The sequence below is a fragment of the Podarcis muralis genome, chromosome 13 (assembly GCF_964188315.1).
Source record: "Podarcis muralis chromosome 13, rPodMur119.hap1.1, whole genome shotgun sequence".
Classification (NCBI taxonomy): Eukaryota; Metazoa; Chordata; class Lepidosauria; order Squamata; family Lacertidae; genus Podarcis; species Podarcis muralis.
This window is the reverse complement of record NC_135667.1, coordinates 32,150,871-32,169,053: the sequence shown is the minus strand read 5'-3', so window position 1 is coordinate 32,169,053 and position 18,183 is coordinate 32,150,871. Positions and strand designations below refer to the sequence as shown.

Below are 18,183 nucleotides of genomic sequence, written 5' to 3'. Positions count from 1 at the left end.
GTGCTAAGAGGTTTCTGAAGAGGGTGATAAAGCAGCAATAACTAGGGAAGCACTGCAGTATAGGTGTCTCAATAATTATGCACAATGCAAAGATAATTGTTTTCTTTTTCCCTTCTCCCTTTCTCAGAATAGCAAGACTCTGGGTCACCCAATTAAATTGACTGGCAGTCGATTATGGACGGACAAAAGAAGCACTTCTCCACATAGCACACCATTAATTAACAGGCTGGATTGGCTGCCACAAGGCGTGGTGATGGCCACTGGCTTAGATGGCTTTATAAAAAGATTCACAGAGGACAGTTTTATGAGCGTCTATTAGCCCTAACAACTAAATAAATAGAGCCTCCAAGTTCAGAGGCAGTAGACATCTGAACAGCAGGCGCTGGGGGCAAGCAATTAGGGAGGTCTGTTCCTTTCATGCCCTGTTTGTGAGCTAGCTGTCCCAGAGGCACCTAGCTGTCCACTGTTGGAGACTGGATGCTGGGCTAGGTAGTTTGAGCCAGCCAGGTCCCTAGTATTCTTAATCCCTTGAGCAGGAAGAAAGAGAAGACCACTGCTGAATGCGATGGCAAACAGGTCTCTCTTTAGTTGCACCACTTTTGAAAAAGAATATCTTACTGAAAGATTTTTATAGCTCTATAACAAATAATACATTTTCCCCTCCTGGCCCTAAGCGTGCTACTTCCTTCCTTCTGCTCAATCTATTACTCACACAGACTGTGATCCTAACCATATCTACTCAGAAGTAAGTCTCATTGAATTCAATGGGGTGAACTCCCAGTTAGGTGAGGCTAGGACTTCAGCCTTATTTGCCAACTACATTTCTTATATTGCCCATAAGAAAGAAAGAAAGAAAGAAAGAAAGAAAGAAAGAAAGAAAGAAAGAAAGAAAGAAAGAAAGAAAGAGGTTCTCTGGGTGGTTTATAGTAAAAATGTTAAATCTGCTCCCACGGGGTGTACTGATGGCCACTGACTTAGATTACTTCACCTTAGTTCCCAAATGGCTTAGTTGTCAAACAAATTGGCTCCCGAACGCCGCAAACCTGGAAGTAAGTGTTCCAGTTTGCGAACATTTTCTGGAAGCTGAATGTCCGATGTGGCTTCTGCTTGAGTGCAGGAAGCTCCTGCAGCCAATCGGAAGCTGTGCCTTGGTTTTCGAATGGCTCCAGGAGTCAAACGGACTCCTGGAACAGATTAAGTTCGAGAACCAAGGCACCACTGTACCACTTAATGTACAGGTGATTTCCAAGTGGTTTACAAAACATAAATACCAATTGCACAATGAATAACAATTCAAAATACGTTTAAAAGATGACCGCACAGATTCATGGAGGATAAGGCTATCAATGGCTACTAGCTATTATGGCCTCCTTCCACTGTCTGATACAGGATGCTAGGAAGGCCAGTTGTTTGGAGTCACAGGTGGGGAGAATGCTGTTGTGATTGTGCTCTGCTTCTGGGTTTCCCATAGGAGCATCTGGTTAGCCACTGTGAGAACAGGATGCTGGACTTGTTGAACCTTTGGTCCAGCTGGGCTCTTCTTATGTTCCTATGCTTGTAGAGGACTTCTTCCCTACTCCTCCTGCTCCTCCTTCCATCACTGCATTCACCCACCTCTTCCCACCCTCCTCCATCTTCCTCTAGGCTTCCCATGTCCCAATTAAATTAGGCCAGTGGCCTCATTTGGCCCTTAAAGCCGCAAGTTGCCCACTCTTGATTTAAAGTTTCATACAAGCACAGTGAATGAAAAGAAAAGCACAGTATCAGGAGGGAGGGAAATAGCAGACTGGTCATATAGTCCTCTACTTGGTAGTCAATGTCACGCTTCCTCCAAGCATTTAGTAGTGCCTCCAGCAAGGCACTGCTCTCACCTGACATCCTCCAGCTCATAGAAGACGTTACGGGATTCGTCCTTGATCAGGATGGCAGTGTTGGGGGACTTGAGCATGCCCATTGTCAGCTTCTGAGGAAACATGTGGACAATAAGGGCATGCAGAGTGTCCATGCTGCTGATTTCGTGGGTGATGTGAACCCGTCTTGTTTCATCCCCAAACTGCAGGAAAAGGACACCTAGGAAAATAGGAAATGGTGTGTGAGAGAGACAGAGGAGAATGGGAAACAGGTCAAGAAATGCAGATTATCAGTCAAAACAACTAATGCTAGCAGAAAGGAAAGCTTCTGGGTTGCACAAGACTCTTCTTCAGGTGGCAAAGTGTTAGCAGAAAGAGAGTCGCAGAGTCAGAACGAGAGAATCATCTACTCACAAATGTGAACCCCACACCAACTGAAATCTCTTGGGGGGGTGGCTACTGAATGTTTCATTCATCTCAAAAGTGCATTCAGTGGCCACCTGTAGAAGACATCAGACAGTAAAACTCTGATATTTCTACTAAAGAACTGGGCCTTTCCTCATCTCTCCTTCAGAAATCTGGATAGCTCAGCCAGTTAAAACGTAGTGCTCATAATGCCACGGTTGCAAGTTTGATCCCCGTGTGGGACAACTACATGCTCCTGCATTGCAGGGAGTTGGACTAGATAATCCATGGGGTCTATTCTTATTCTTATTCTTTTCTATTCTTCTGCTTCAGAAACAACAACAAAATTCCCAAAGGAGTAGTAATTGTGTTACTTTCTTGCCACAAAACCAACAAAGGGTTATAGCTAACCAAGGTCTACTCAGAGTAAACCCATTACAATTAATAGCTCTAAGTTAGTCATGTCCATTAATTTCAACGGGTCCACTCTGAGTATGACTAACACTGGATAGAACCCAAAGAGTCTTGTAGCTCCTCAAAGACTAACACATTTATTATGATGTAATAATAGGCTTTTGGGGACCAGAGTCCACTTCCTCAGATGCATGGGAAGGTATATATTGGTAGGCATATATAAACATAGGAACAGAGCAGGTACGAAGAACCTGGTGTTGGACTACATCATCCCTGACCACTGGCCATGCTAGGTGGGGCTGATGGGAATAGGAGTCTAACAATATATCTGAAAGGCCACAGGTTCCCCATCCCTGGTGTAAAGAGAGAGAGAAAGAGAACAAAAGAAAAAGCAGTATGGCCAGAGGAAAACGAAAACGCAAGAACACAGACCGTGATAATTAAGTTACAGCTCAAACGTAAAAAATAATTACAGTGATCACTCACTAAGCAGTGCTGATGATAATAAACATCTTGGCATTGGGTTTCTATTTGGTTGGGCGTATGTAAGGGAGTAGTTAGAGGAATGATTCCCTGCTGGTATCAGTTCAAAAAAGAGCCCTGAATGGGCTTTTCCAAATATGCTTGTAATTTTTATTTCTTTCTTTCTTTAGAAATGTTTTCCCTCAATCACCTTGAGTTAATTTGTTGAGCGAGCGATAATTTGTAATATAAGCAAAAACAAGCAAGTAATTACTATAGGAGTAGTACTAATAGTAGTAGCGGTAACAGTGGTATTTCCATGCCACCCCATAGCCAACTATCTGGGTGGCATATATAAAAATGGTTAAGATAAAAATATGGACCAGGAGTGGCTGGCCTCCGGCATCCCTGACCATTCACCAAGCTGGCTAGAGCTGACGGGAGTTTCAACTTCTGCATGGCAACATAATGGGAACCCCAGGTATGAACAGTAAAAAGACTAGCTTCAGTTATGCATAGAAGCAGAGACTATGCGATTAAACTGTACACAAACACAGGTCTTTAAAAAGAAGCCAAAATATCAAAATCTGTTGTTGTTGTTGTTTTCAAAGGTACGCAGTCTGCTAAACATCACCAACCTGGTACCCTCCAAAAGTTTGGGGGCTACAACTCCTATCAGCCCCAACCAGCATGGGATTTGTAGTTCAAAATAAATGGAAGGCACCAAGTTAGCAAAGACCGTGTGCCACTAACCTGGGGAATTGCGGTTGTCCTATCAGCCAGCCCTTGGGACTGTGGCTTCTGTTGCTGAATTTCAGGTCAGCTCTGAGTAAGAGCTCCCTCATTCATGATTTGATTATGGATGAGGAGGACCATCAAGTCTGTGTCACTGAGACCTGGTTGGGTGAGCAGGGCAGAGTTGGTCTCATCCAGTTGTGCCCACCTGGGTTTTCGGTGCGGCATCAGGGCATGACTTGAAGATTGGGGAGGGAGAGTTGATGTAGTTTATAGAGATTCCATTTCTCTGTCCAGTTGCATAGAAGGTATATAATGCTCCTGGCACTGGGCAATCGGGACATATTAGGGATTCTGTTGGTTTACCACCCATCTGGCTGCCCATAAGTATGAGCTGACAGAGCTAGTTTTGGAGGCAATGTTGCAGATTCCCAGACTGATGGTTCTGGGGGACTTCAACATCCATGCCATGGCTCTGGGGTGGCTCAGGACTTCATGACTGCCATGAAAACCATGGAGCTGTTCCAACATGTCACAGGACTTGTGGCAGGCCACACTCTGGGCCTTGTTTTCTCAAATGGGCAGGAAGAGGGGGATCTGAAAGTGGGGGGTATTGAGACCAGTCCCTTGTCATGGTCACATCACTTCCTGTTGAGATTTAAGCTTTCGGTACCTTTTACCCTCTGCAGCCACAAAAGGTACTTGGAGCAAAATAGCTTCAACTGCAGGTACCCCTGAGCCCCACAACAGAAGCAACAAGGGTGACAAAAGTCGGCTTTCTAAACAATGAGATGTGTCTAAAATCAGGATACATCTCCCCTAACTGGAGATGCTTGAGAAACAGTTCTTACCTGGAGACCGGAGTTTTGTTTGGCTGGTGGAACGGGACAAAGGCAAGCTTTGCCGGAACCGGTTCATCCTGTTAAACCCAATGGGCAGCTCAGCTTCAGACATGGTTTCCAGAGACTCGGCAGAAGCAAAGGAGAGTTTGGCTTGATCGGCCAGGCCAGGCTGAGAGCCCTGTGAGTGCCGGGAGCTTCGGGTCTGAAAGGTAAAAGAAGAGAGACAAAGCAACATGATTATGGGGAGCAAAGTGTTCTTTTTCTAGAAATGTGGCATTGAACAGATTTCACACGTGTCACCTCTTCCCAGTCACCTTTTTTAAAAAGGCATTTTTGATCATGAAGATATTTCGTGTGCCATGAAACGCAGCAGCGGAAAACATCCCTACCTAAATATTTTTTTCTGCAATAAATATATATATATATATATATATATATATATATATATATGTATGTATACACACACACACACACACACACACACACACACACACACACACACACATCAACGCCCAAACATATCTGTCCTAATCTCTGGCAATTGATATAGGGACTCAAAGTATAGCTACAAGCTTCAACTGGTTTAGTGTAGGTAGATTATTAGTCAACTAACAATCCAGTTACCTCACTGATAGGGGTTGATTTTAACTCGGGAACATTTCATTTCATGTAGCTTTGTATTAGCAGCATGCCTGTTTAATTTTTTAGGCTATTTTTGGTTCTGGTGCATTGCTGCAATTATTACAGTGGAACAGAAACTGAAAAAGAATATATTGACTGTGGCGATTCCTTCTTACGATGAGAGCTGCGGTGTTAGAAATAAATAAATTATTGTGCTGACTTCAGTATCTTTAAAAAACAAACAAAACCCCCAAACATAAAACCAAACCCTATACTGAGGTTTTGCATGGTGTAAAATTTATATAGATTTAATCAATTATATGACTGGTCTATAAAAAAAACCAGATGATTAATCAAATAGAGATTCATTAATTGGTAAACAGCCCTTGCTGGAATGAACTCCTGCCTCATGGAGGGAGTCCATCTCAATTAATCTAGTCAAGTGTTCATCCAATTTGCTCTTAATGATACAAGGTGATGAAAATTACACAGACACACACTCTTTTTGGCAACCTGTTCCAGTGCTCCATCGACCATACAGTTAGCTTGAGCCTACATTCAGCACACTCTCATTTCTTGCCTTTCTGTGCCCTTCTCATCCCAGTAACTTCCTTCTTCCCATTTACGTTGCCTTTCTAATCTGTTCAAGGTGGTTTGTGTCCCCAGGCATAGGGACGCGAGCTTATGGGAGCAAAAGACGAGACACAGAGACCAGGGCTAGGCTAAAACATGACCACTATAGTGGAGGTTTGGGTGAGGCATTGGGACAAGGATCCTGATGTCAGACAGCTCGCTTGCTGACCAAGGTCTCTCTCACACACCCAGCCCACTGACTGGGAGTTTTGGGGTGTTAGGTATGGCCACCTCGGTGTGGGCCATTCCAGTGGGCCGCTGTCTGCAGCATGGGCGAAAGTCAGCTAGCCTCGGGCCCCTGAAGCTGAGCTGAGGATTTAGAGCTGCTCCACCCAAGACTCCTTATAGAGATCTCCTTACTTTTTTGTGGATCCTGGCCCATTGCCCTGCCATGGCAGCACCAAAAGTTATGATACTCCAGTCCTGAATAACTGTGATTGGCTCCTGTCCAGTCGGCCCATCTATGGTGCTGCACCATCAGAACAAAGGGGACCTGCCGCAGATGACGACAAGTGGGCAGAGCCCACATGCCGAAAGAAACAGGTTGGAACATTTACTTGAGTGCAGACCTATTCTGCTGGTGGAGAGGACTCCAGCCCATCACAACATGGCACACAGGACCCTTTCCTTGCAAGCATTTAAGAACAGACCAATGGCCCACCTGGGCCAGCATCCTGTCTCGTACAGTGACCAAACAGATGCCTCTGGGCAGCCCCAAAGCAGGGAACAAAGGCAAGAGCCCTTTCCCCTTGTTGCTCCTCAGCAGAAGGTATTCAGCCCCTGCATCTGAGCCTGGAGATTGCATATATCCATCATGACTAGTATCTATTGATACTAGGCCTCTCCTCCACTGATTTGTTTGAAACCAAGCTAGAGGCCATGGCTACACCTAGTAGCAGCAAATTCCACAAATTAATGGCATGCAGCAGGCAAGCCATTTTTCATTTCTAAGGCAATAGTAGATAGAGGAGGGCAGTTCCATCCCTCATCAGTCTCTTGTGGTTTCAAGGTAGCTTGCACCTTAAAACATCAGACTGGCAGGGGAGGAGCTGCTGCTGAGCGGATATATTTGCAAGCAAGTGAACCATCACGTCATCTCTAGCTTAGGGCACTGAAATCCTACCAAAGCGTCTGAAGTTGTGACAAACATTGCAGAGGAACTGAGCCCCCCACCCCAGTTCAGAAAAGAGGGAGGCTCAGAGTACCACAACTACATTTTCAACCTGTATCTGTATGAAGCACATAGCAGCACTTGGAAGCTATTACGCTACAGCAGAAATGGGGAGCCTGCGGAAATTGAGTAATTCCCACCATCCCTGGCCATTAGCCATGTTGGCTTGGACTGATGGAGCCCTATGACATCTGGAGACTCATCGGTTCCTCATCCCTGTACTTCAGGCACTGGCTGGTCACTCCGTTGAGCTGCTACCTCCTCCTCCTTTTAGGGAAAAAAAACACCTTGCAGATATTTCTCTAAAGTCCAAGGAGTGTGCCCCACTGGGATGCAGGGCACTTTCTCATCCAGCAGCAGGAGGTGGTGACAGAGGCACCAAGGGTCAGGACAGGTGGACTTCCATACCCCGGGACCAGAGCAATTGCTTGCAAAAGCCTTGTTGGTCCTGGGACTCATTTCTTTCCTGCCCACACTATCGATAACACCAGGAAAGGCAGAATTAGCAGACAGACAAGTCAGATAACCTTTGAAGTTGCAGGAGGCTGGCTATCCATTATGCCCGGGGAAACAGCTCCGGGGAGACATAAAGGGGCCCATTGTGATGCTGGAAGGGAAGCGCGATAGAGGTTTATGGCTGCACGGAACAGGCAAAAGTAATGGGCATGGAGTCCCAGCAGTAAAGAACAGTAATATGCCAAGAGTCCCATTTCGCGTGAATGACTGTATATCTTCCCGGTACGAAGATGCCATTTCCACAGGGGGGTTGCGAGGCGGAAGAGCAACGCTGCGTGCAACACACGGTAAAACAGCATGCTGGTTTAGTAAAAGATATCATGTTCTTTGCTGACTCTAGGCCAGTTGATGCAATCAGTAAAATCGAGATGCAAAACTATTTTCTGGACTGAACCACTCCAGCCTGTAAGTGTGGGGGTTGCTTGTATAAAAGTGCTCCAGTTACAGGTGAAGAGGCAGGGGAGCCCTCAGTTAAATCCACAAGCTGCAGCCCTTCATCCCTAGTTAATATCCAACTCATGCCCACCTCCACATATATGAAGGCCACTTGCCAGAAACTGCAGGAGGGCGCTTTTGTGCTCAGATCCTGCTTGTGGGCTTCCCACTGTGAGAACAGGATGCTGGACAAGATGGGCCACTGGCCTGATCCAGCAGGCCTCCTCTTGTGCAGCCTTATAAATATCAGAGGCTGATTTAGAGGAGCACGACCGGTTTGGTAGCACAGAGCGGGGAGCCTTACAGGCGCCCCAACTATTATTTAAAGTGGAGCATGAGAAGCGAGGGCACCAAATTTTGGCATTGCTCAGGGTGCTGCTGAAATTTGAGACCCCGCTGTAAATATGCTACCTAAAGGATACAGCACAAAAAATAAGGGGGGTGCGCCTCCTCTGCCCCCCTAGTAATTTGAGTTCTACTGTTAATTCATAGAAGGACCGAAATTCATACCCAACAGGCAAATTTTTATGAGCCAGTATCTTTATTTATTTTAAAGGGACCATTCAAACATTTGGTTGCCCACTGCAGCCTGAAGGTAAAACAGGGCCCTTAAATGCATTGTGTTGCTGACAGTATAAACTGCACTGGCAGGTTCAGGTTTTTGTTCTTCAGAAGAACACCCACAAGAGAAAGCAAATGGGAAAAGGTTGTGTGTAGCAGGTTTAAAGCCACGAAGTCTAAGCTTCTCCAAAGGTAAATTTGAACACCATCTTAGCCCATCTTTCTTAGCCCACCATCTTTTAAAGCGGGTGGCGCTGTGGGTAAAACCTCAGTGCCTAGGACTTGCTGATCGTATGGTCGGCGGTTCGAATCCCCGTGGCGGGGTGAGCTCCCGTCATTCGGTCCCAGCTCCTGCCAACCTAGCAGTTCGAAAGGACCCCTAAGTGCAAGTAGATAAATAGGTACCGCTTTATAGCGGGAAGGTAAACGGCGTTTCCGTGTGCTGCGCTGGTGCTGGCTCGCCAGCTGCAGCTTCGTCACGCTGGCCACGTGACCCGGAAGTGTCTTCGGACGGCGCCGGCTCACGGCCTCTAGAGCGAGATGAGCACGCAACCCCAGAGTCGGACACGACTGGCCCGTACGGGCAGGGGTACCTTTACCTTTATGCCTGGGTTTACTCTGCCCATTATAGAAACAGGGCACTGATTATCAGGACTGTATTTCACAATTCCTTGGGCTGCTTAAGTGCAGAAAGTGACTATGAGCACATAATTCAGCATCTTTAGAATCTCATTTCCCCTTAAAAAAAAAAAGCTTCTAGTCCTGTTTGTTTGTTTGTTTGTTTGTTTGAAAACTTTACGGCTACAAAGAGAAACAGTGGATGGAAAATGCCTAGTGGGATCTCAGTAGGGGGACTTTGGGCAATCAGGGTAATGGGGCTTTTGTCCACAGCCTGTTCCTTTAAAGTTCCTCTCGAGTAGTAAAAAAAGATTACTGGTCAAATTTATACAGGGCACAGAATTTATGTGTGCGTGCATGCGTGTACATAGATGCACACATGATTTTTTGTGTGGTTTTTTTACTCTTCCTTGCTTATTTACAGCTTTGGATAAAACATGGACTCCTGGGTCTCCTGCACCACTTTAAACAGAAAAGGAGCATTAAAGGACAGCTTTGAAATCACTTCAAAGTGAACCACCACAAAAGTCTACGTGGTACGGCAGCTAAACAGATGATGTGTGTGTCTCTTTCTCTCTGTGTGTGTGTGCGCACTTATTCCAAGAGAGCTGTATTATGGCTCTGACTTGCCATTTTCCAGCTGCTTGTTCATATATCCCTGATGAGTCTGCTAGAGAGCATGCAGAGAGAATGCTCTGTGGCTCCACCCTAAGGCAGCTTGCACCAACAGTACCATTTACTTCAAAGCTGTTCGCATCAAGTAATTGTATCCTACTAGCTTGGTGCAGTCTCTAATTAAACTCAGATTCGAGAAATAGGACTCTTCTCTCCTCCCTGAGACCATCTGGGCCTATTTCCTTTAATATGGCCTAGGCATTTGTATTATTTAGTATACTTATATGCTGCTTCTGAGAACAGCTTATCGGGGGCTTTCATGCCATCTCCCACCCAGGCACCAACCAGGCTGGAATCTGCACCACTTTTTCACAGCAACAGCAAACAAAGGCTGTCAGATCATTCTCTGGCCCCTCAGGTGCTTTTTAAAACTGTAAATTATTTAAATACCGAGTGAACAAGAGCCGCACCGAAAAGCATTTTAGAACACTGACTCCCTGGAAATTGCAAGATTATACACAAGGCCTTTTACCATCTGTTGATTTTTTTTTTTGTCCCCCCTCCCCACTGCAGATGTAGAACTTTAAGGTAGAAAAAGAGAAGAGAAAGGGAAAAGGAGTCAGAGTTATATTGTGGAGACTTGGATTATTTGTTTTATTTGTTCATAATAAAAAAAATAACCGTTCCAAAGTAGTGAGTAACATTACCTATTTTTAAAGCATAACCTTGGCTAGGGAACTATATCACAAAATTCAAAGAAGCACTTATTTAAAAAGATGGCCGTGTTTCAGATTTTGATTGTTTTGCAAAGTGTGAATTGGGACATTTAGGCAAACCTACCTAAGTTGGAGTACAACTCCCATCAGCTACAATCAGAAAGATCAAAGATGGTAGAAGTTGTAGACCAACATATGGAGCGCCAGAGGTTCCTTGCTCCCTGCTTTGAAGGGTTGAATAGCTGCTCACACTAAGTAAAGAACAGGCATTCTGTTCAGGCACTCCCTATTTTCCATTGCAATTCTTTATGTCCCAGAGCTTTCTAGAAACAAAAACAGGCTTGGCAGGGATTTGTTTATTAATGTCCATATTTATAAATGCTTCATTCTCTGCTGGGCACATAGCACAACCTGATCTAGCTTATAAAACCAGATTTAGAACAGCTGTGAGAGGTCGGGTGGGCGGGAACCCACACAAGTCAATCTATTAAAACTCGCAATGTGATAAAACAGCGATGAGCTCCTGCTGAACTAAAGCTCAGTTCTCCAAGTGTGAAAAAACTAGACTACTTGACGGATGGCTTGAAAGAGTTTCCTGTTTAAAGAGGAACTTATGGCTCTATAGATGGTGCCACCTTCCATATTATGTGTAGAATTTCTGTGTGCCAGGAGGCAGGGTCAGCATTAATGCTCTGCTCTCAATCTTTAGCCTGCTAATGGCCATTATACCACTGTCCACATTTCTCAGAGAGTAACTACTCCTAGAGGGTCTCCCCGGACATCTTCCAGGGGTTAATCCTCCTCATGGTACCTTTTCAGACCCTTTGAATAATGCCATTTCTCGTGTCTGAATGTAGCCCAGTTTCCGAACAGCCACACAAGCATTTCAAACACAAGATTTGCATCGGCAGGGAAGCTATTCAGCACCCAGAAGATGCAGCGTTTGTGTGGCTCCATTTTATCTTTTAAAAACACACAAGCACACAACAAGAGAAGCTTTTTCTTGTCAGCAAATGCTAGCTGAGAAAAAACAACTACTGGAATAAGCAAGCTGGGGAGATGTGTGGCTGGCAGGGAGGAGGGACACTAATATTTTGAAACCAGATTTTAAAAGGAAAAGGAAAGGAAGAAGGGGAAAGAAATCAATATTGAAATGATAACAGCCATAATCATCGTTTAAATGAGGCATTAATTGGAGAGTTTAATTATTCCTGTGGGGTGGCACAGAAAATGTTCTCTCCGTAAATAATTTACCGTAAAATTGGCTGCAATTTTTCTGTCTCTCTCAGCGTTGTTGCCAACATGGAGCTTTGAAATTTCCCAACCTTCAAGGAACAGCTTGCATTAGGGGGCTGAAAGCCACAAAGCTCCTTCACTGGTTTGGTATGGTTTGGTGTGGCATGAGATAGGCTCTGAACCTTGTTGGTTTCGGGGTGGGAAGAAAGATAGATTATGGAAAGATATATTATGGCTATATTGGGGAGCAGCCATAGCTCAGCAGTAGAGGACATGGTATACATGGAGAAAGGCCCCGGGTTCAGTCCTTTGCAGCAGTGGCTGGCACCCGCTGGAAGTGGTGGGCCAGAAAGCAGGGAGGCCAACAGTTGGTGGAGCCAAAGCCATCAACAGACAGAGCCAACTAATTCTAGTTTCGCCTCCATGATCCTCACCGTTTAGATAAATAAAGGCAGCACTGAGAGTAAGGAGGATGAAGTTGATAGCCAATGCCATCCCCGGACAGGCTGTAAATAAGAAGATGGGCAAGCAAGGGCTGGCTGACAGCAGACTGAAGTTACGGGGATACTACTCCATTTGTCCTAATGGACAGGTCTCCAGACTCTCCACTGATCCCCTGGATGTCTCAGTAGGACTGGGAGACACCCTGTCACAAGTAGACAATACGGAGCTAGTTGGAATAATGGTCTGATTCGGTATAAGGCAGGTTCCCTAGCTTAGCTAGCTTCACACGTTACAACTGAGGCCTAGTTCAGACACTATCAAGCCAGTGCTCCAAGTTGCAACTGTATAAAGCAATTTTCCATGCTACATGTACACAACCGCCCAATTTGAATAATTATTCCCCTTGGAAAAAGTGGGAATTTTTATTTATTTATTTATTTATTTATTTATTTATTTATTTAACAAAATGCATATACCACCTGACTCATACCCTCCAACATTTCTCCAATGAAAATGGGGACATCCTATTACATAGTAATTATAATAATTTTATTATTTATACCACACCCATCTGACTGGGTTGCCCAAGCCACTCTGGGTGGCTTCCAACATACTGTATATGAAAACACAATTAAATATTTAAAAAACTTCTCTATACAGGGCTTCCTTCAGATATCTTCTAAAGGTTGTATAGTTACTTATCTCTTTGGCTCGGGAGTTGTATAACTTGCAAACGCTCCAACGTTTCTCTGATGAATGTAGGGACAGCCTACCATACCCCCCAACATTTGTCTGATAAAAATAGGGACGTCCTAAGGAAAAGCAGGACATTCTAGGATCAAATCAGAAACTGGGATGGTTTCTGTAAATCCAGGACTGTCCCTGGAAAACAGGGACACTTGGAGGGTCTGCTGACTGTAACAAATCCTGCATGTGGGGAGACGTGTGTGTGTGTGACAGTTTAAAAAGCAGTATTTAAAACATTCGAAAGATAATTAAAATCAACAGTAAACTAAAGAGAGATTAAAACACAGGTCAACACTCTACACATCTAGACAGGCCTGCCTAACCAAAAACGCATTAAGTAGGCACTGAAATTAAGTATCTCAGGTTTGAAAGGCCTGTCAGAATAATACTGTTTTTAGAAGATGTCTGAATACGAACAACATTAGTTCCTACTGGCAAGGAGTCCCACAGGGCAGGGACTGCCTCAGTAAAAGGCCTGGATCCTTTTAAAGGCCAGGGACATGTGGGACTCCAAATGGGTGCCCAAAATCTACCACTTGGAAGCAGCTGCCTCATTTTACCTCGTGTCCTTTGCAAACACAGGATAAAAATGGTCACCATGCATATTGCAACTGTCAGCTCTGACTTTTAACCTGAGGCTTTCTGTCTTGGTGTCTTTATAAATACTTGATTCTGCTTTGATCCCTTGGTTAAGCTGAAACCTTGCATACATCCTTCTCTTTGAAATAAATAAATAAAAAACCCACATATTTAAATTCAGGCATTTCCCAAAGGTATCTCCCATCATCAAACCATCTTCAAGATTATCTCTGAGCAGCTGTTTTTGAATCTGAGACAAAGCTTTGCCCGTCTACATCAGGCGAGCAATCTGGTTTTTTTCCCTCCCCGTCTCCCTGATAGCTTACTTCATTGAGAAAAGAAAAAAGAAGCAGCATAAAACTGACTGGATAAAGAAGGGGAAGAAGAGGGGGAAAGCTGATACAGCTGTATTTTGACAATGGTGTGGGGGGTTTTCAGCCAAAGAGCTGCCGTTGCTATGCTCTCAACTTGGTTGCTAAGGGGCCTGGCACATGTGCATGGCGGAATGTCAGGGTAGCTGACTTGATGGTACTTTCTCAAATCAGTGGAGGTTAATCTTTCACAGAATTGACATTGTTTCGGTTTTATCAGGTGGAACACTCAGGGGGGAAAAGCAAGGCTTAATTTATGCCAGAATTCAAAATAAATCAAGGCTTTTAGGCCCAGAGCTCTCCCCACCCCCGCTCCAACCTCCAAATGCCGGCCACAAAATACACCTCTTTCTGGATACTGATGGGGTTGCTTCTCATGTTACCTCAGCGGTGTGGGAACTGCTTCTTCGTGGCGATCCCACACTGCTGCAGTAAGCATCTGTATATTGAACCATGTGGGCAGGACCAATCGTGTGGGTCTCTCTCGCCTGATCCTCCTCCTCCTTCTTGGCTGGTCGATCAGGGCTATAGCCAGCCTTCCTTGCTAGATGGGGCTGCCACATTTCCAGGAGGGGCTTCAAAGAAATGAATGGAAAATCAGTTAAATCCTCACAACCAACATGAAACATCCACAACTCTTGTCACCTGAGCTGAGTAAGAGCAATCGGCTTGAAAGTCCGGAGGCTTTTTGCTCACTTCAATGAATTTACTCAACCCCCCTAAAATGAAAAACAAACACACAGCTCCTTCAAGCACCCTGCTATGCTCAGTCACAGTATCCAAAAGTGGACTCCCAGACCACATTGATAGGAGGGTGGTGATCTTGAAAAAAATCCACCCAGAGCTAAGTTTGAGAGGGCAGAGTAGGCTCAGGTGAATGGAGTTTGAAGCCATGACCATTTCTGGGGGACAATTTTGGGGTGAGAAAAACAGTGGTAGTTAAATACTTAAATTTGCCCAGTCTCAAAACAAGATCACATTCTTTAAATTGAAGCTGCCAGATACAGTGGTACCTCGGGTTACATATGCTTCAGGTTACAGACTCCGCTAACCCAGAAATAGTGCTTCAGGTTAAGAACTTTGCTTCAGGATAAGAACAGAAATAGTGCTCCGGCGGCGTGGCGGCAGCAGGAGGCCCCATTAGCTAAAGTGGTGCTTCAGGTTAAGAACAGTTTCAGGTTAAGAACGGACCTCCGGAACAAATTAAGTACTTAACCTGAGGTACCACTGTAACAAACTTTCAAAGCTTGTTTGTGGAATGGGGCAGGTGTGTTGTTCTCAGTGGGATATTGTGTGTACCGGACTCTCTCTCACTAAGAGACTGTCCCACAGGTAGTTCTGTTCAGCTGTTCAGTACTCATGGGTACCAAATATGTGATGGAGAATGTGCCTGGCTAGTCTTGCCCCCAGGAGCTGCTGCGTGCATCCCTAATTGATGCGTAACTGGCATCAGTGTGAAGGGGGTTCATGTATGGAGCAGCTTCAAGGTACAGGGATAGCTGGGCCTGTTCTTCACAGCCCTTCTTGAGCTGACAGCAAACAAAAATACACCTCTCCTGTGATATCAACGCTTCTCCGAATTTTGGGATGAAGATCTTCCTACTCTACAGTGCAAATATACAAAAATGCATATTGCTACGCATCACCCCAATCTCTGAGTGGTGTGAGATTCCAGGGGTCTCAGGCACTTAGCCAGTGGTTATGTTTTCTTTTGGAAATGAGGCACAGCGGAGACCGTGATGTCTTTACTGTAAATGGTTTATTTACACATACATACAACCTGAGCCTACAATGGAGGGGTTCACGGCATTAACACTCCAATAGGGTTATGCTACTGGCATAGGCACAGCCTTGGATGAAAACAGACATCAACCATTGTCCTCTGACCCTTTCTTTCCAGCTTGCCGCCTTTACTACCCTGCAAACTTTTTCCTCAAGGTCACATCACCACCAGCTCTCAAACTCTACTTCAAATTCTGCCTTTGGCTTCTAACTAACTCTGAGTTGAGGGAGGTGCCTCTCCCATTTGCTATCTGGCAGAGTCCCCTCTCTTTGGCTTTCCTAATGGCTCACCATCTTCCTTTTGCTCTTCTAACGGCCTCATCAATTTCCTCATTAGGAAACTGGCCTGGCTTATATTCTAACATTTGCTGAATCCAGGATTTCAGTGTCTGGCACCCAGAAACTCATAACCCAGGTGAATCTGGCACCCACATGTTGGGAGGAAATGTGTCAAAATGCATACATCAAAGAAAATAACATACAAAATTGCATTAGAGGAAATTGCTTTCAAAAACATGTATATTAGGCAAGTCACATAATTTCCCTTTATCCCCTTTATTGGGAAAGATTTGCACTAAAATGCTGACAAATTTTAATGATTTTTTTTTAATGCAAATTGCTGCAGAAACATGGTACTGTGAATTTAAGAACAGTACACTTGAGAATGGAAAAAGATAGTTTTGCCCATCCGTGTTCTGTGCCAAACAACTGCACAGGGCTTATCTATCCTGATTTTTCTTAGCAGTTTTGGAATCTTGCCTCAGAGATGCAGCTCCTACAAGAAAAAGGGCCCTAGATACACCTCAGGACTAAATTTTGTTTGGTTCACATTTTAATGCAAGCCCACCTAACTTGCACTTCCTGAAACAAAAAGCACAATGAAGTGCAGCCATCTTTTGAAATTCAAACTTCTTTAGATTTTGCCATGCAGTTCTCCAACCCAAAGAATATGTATGCAAATGCATATATATATATATATATATGCAGGTTTTGGTGTCCTCGGGTATCTTCCCGTGTAAAAGTTGGGGTGTCTAGGCGACGTTTCGACGAGGTCTCACTCGTCATCTTCAGGCAGGTGCTTTCGGCTTCTTGTTACTGGAACAGAGCTGATGACGAGTGAGACCTCGTCGAAACGTCGCCTAGACACCCCAACTTTTACACGGGAAGATACCCGAGGACACCAAAACCTGCATTCCTGTACCCGTGAAAATCTACGAAAGCAAATATATATATATATATATATATATATATATATATATATATATTTGCTTTCGTAGATTTTCACGGGTACAGGAATGCAGGTTTTGGTGTCCTCGGGTGTCTTCCCGTGTAAAAGTTGGGGTGTCTAACGTCGCCTAGACACCCCAACTTTTACACGGGAAGACACCCGAGGACACCAAAACCTGCATATATATATATATATATATATATATATATATATATATATATATGATGATTTAAATCAATGGATTCATTCATCCCTAATACAAAGGTGCTATTGTGTGCCACAGATTTCGTGACTGCATCACACAAGAGGATACATTACAATATTGGGAGCATGTCAGTGACTTCTTGAAAAACACAGGGCTTAACTGTACTACAAGCCTAATCCGGTTTAACAGTCATTCCATTGCTACAGGGAATAATAGCAACTGTAGAACAGTGAGCCAGGAGGCTTGGAATCTTTAGCAGACATGGTGTCACTTACTAAATTCCCAGGATTCTTTTGGGGAAGCCATGACAGTCAAACGTAAAGGAAAGCACTTTTCCCCCTAGATATTGTTTCCAGGACTTACATCTGAAGAGATAAGCGGGAGATTGCAGCTGATGAGTTAAGTTTCCAATTGTCTACAGCTGTGTTGTGTCTCTCCCATAGCTTCTGCTAGCAGAATAAATAAATGAAACTATGATGAAGGAACCAGTTCCTTGTGAAGTTGGACAGGCATGGCCTTTTAAGTAACCAAGCACTGTCAATACCGCCCCCAACATTATTTAGATATGCTAAATCTAGGCACATGGCAACCTGCAGAGAAGTTCAGACTTGTACATGTAGAAAAGGGAAGATATTAGTAGTAATTTAGACAAGAGCAAGCACATGGATGACACCAGTCCTGACAGCAAGCAAAGCTTTCCAGTTAACTCCAGAATTCTAATTTTAGTTTTTAATTAAAGCAGGGGTTCCCGACCAGCTCTTTGCAGACCAAGCTTCATTCTGGTGGAGTTTGGGTTGACGGTAAGGAGCAGCACATTCATCGCACTAAATATTCATATTGCTTTTTAATTGTATTTTTCTTGCTTCTTTTACTTATTGCACTGTGTTTCACTGTTACCATCTGAGTTTGATGGATTCTATGGAATTCAAATTGTCATTCAATAAATACAACACATAAGAATTAAAAAAGAAGCAACAAAATACATTTAAAAATCACA

General features: G+C 44.3%; 1 protein-coding gene across 16 annotated transcripts in view; it reads right to left on the bottom strand.

The window, feature by feature from the left end:
• The window catches only part of SRCIN1 (SRC kinase signaling inhibitor 1), a 259,534-nt gene that overhangs the window by 56,301 nt on the left and 185,050 nt on the right, over window positions 1-18,183 (bottom strand). For 11 of the 16 annotated variants that reach the window (XM_077917324.1, XM_077917322.1, XM_077917321.1 and 8 more), the window contains 3 exons: window positions 14,355-14,546; window positions 4,718-4,910; window positions 1,872-2,070 (listed from right to left, as the gene is read on the bottom strand). In XM_077917324.1, the coding sequence (XP_077773450.1) occupies window positions 1,872-2,070; window positions 4,718-4,910; window positions 14,355-14,546 (584 nt within the window). The remainder of the gene's footprint in view (window positions 1-1,871; window positions 2,071-4,717; window positions 4,911-14,354; window positions 14,547-18,183) is intronic. The other 5 variants (XM_077917325.1, XM_077917327.1, XM_028703762.2 and 2 more) reach the window with 1 other exon arrangement.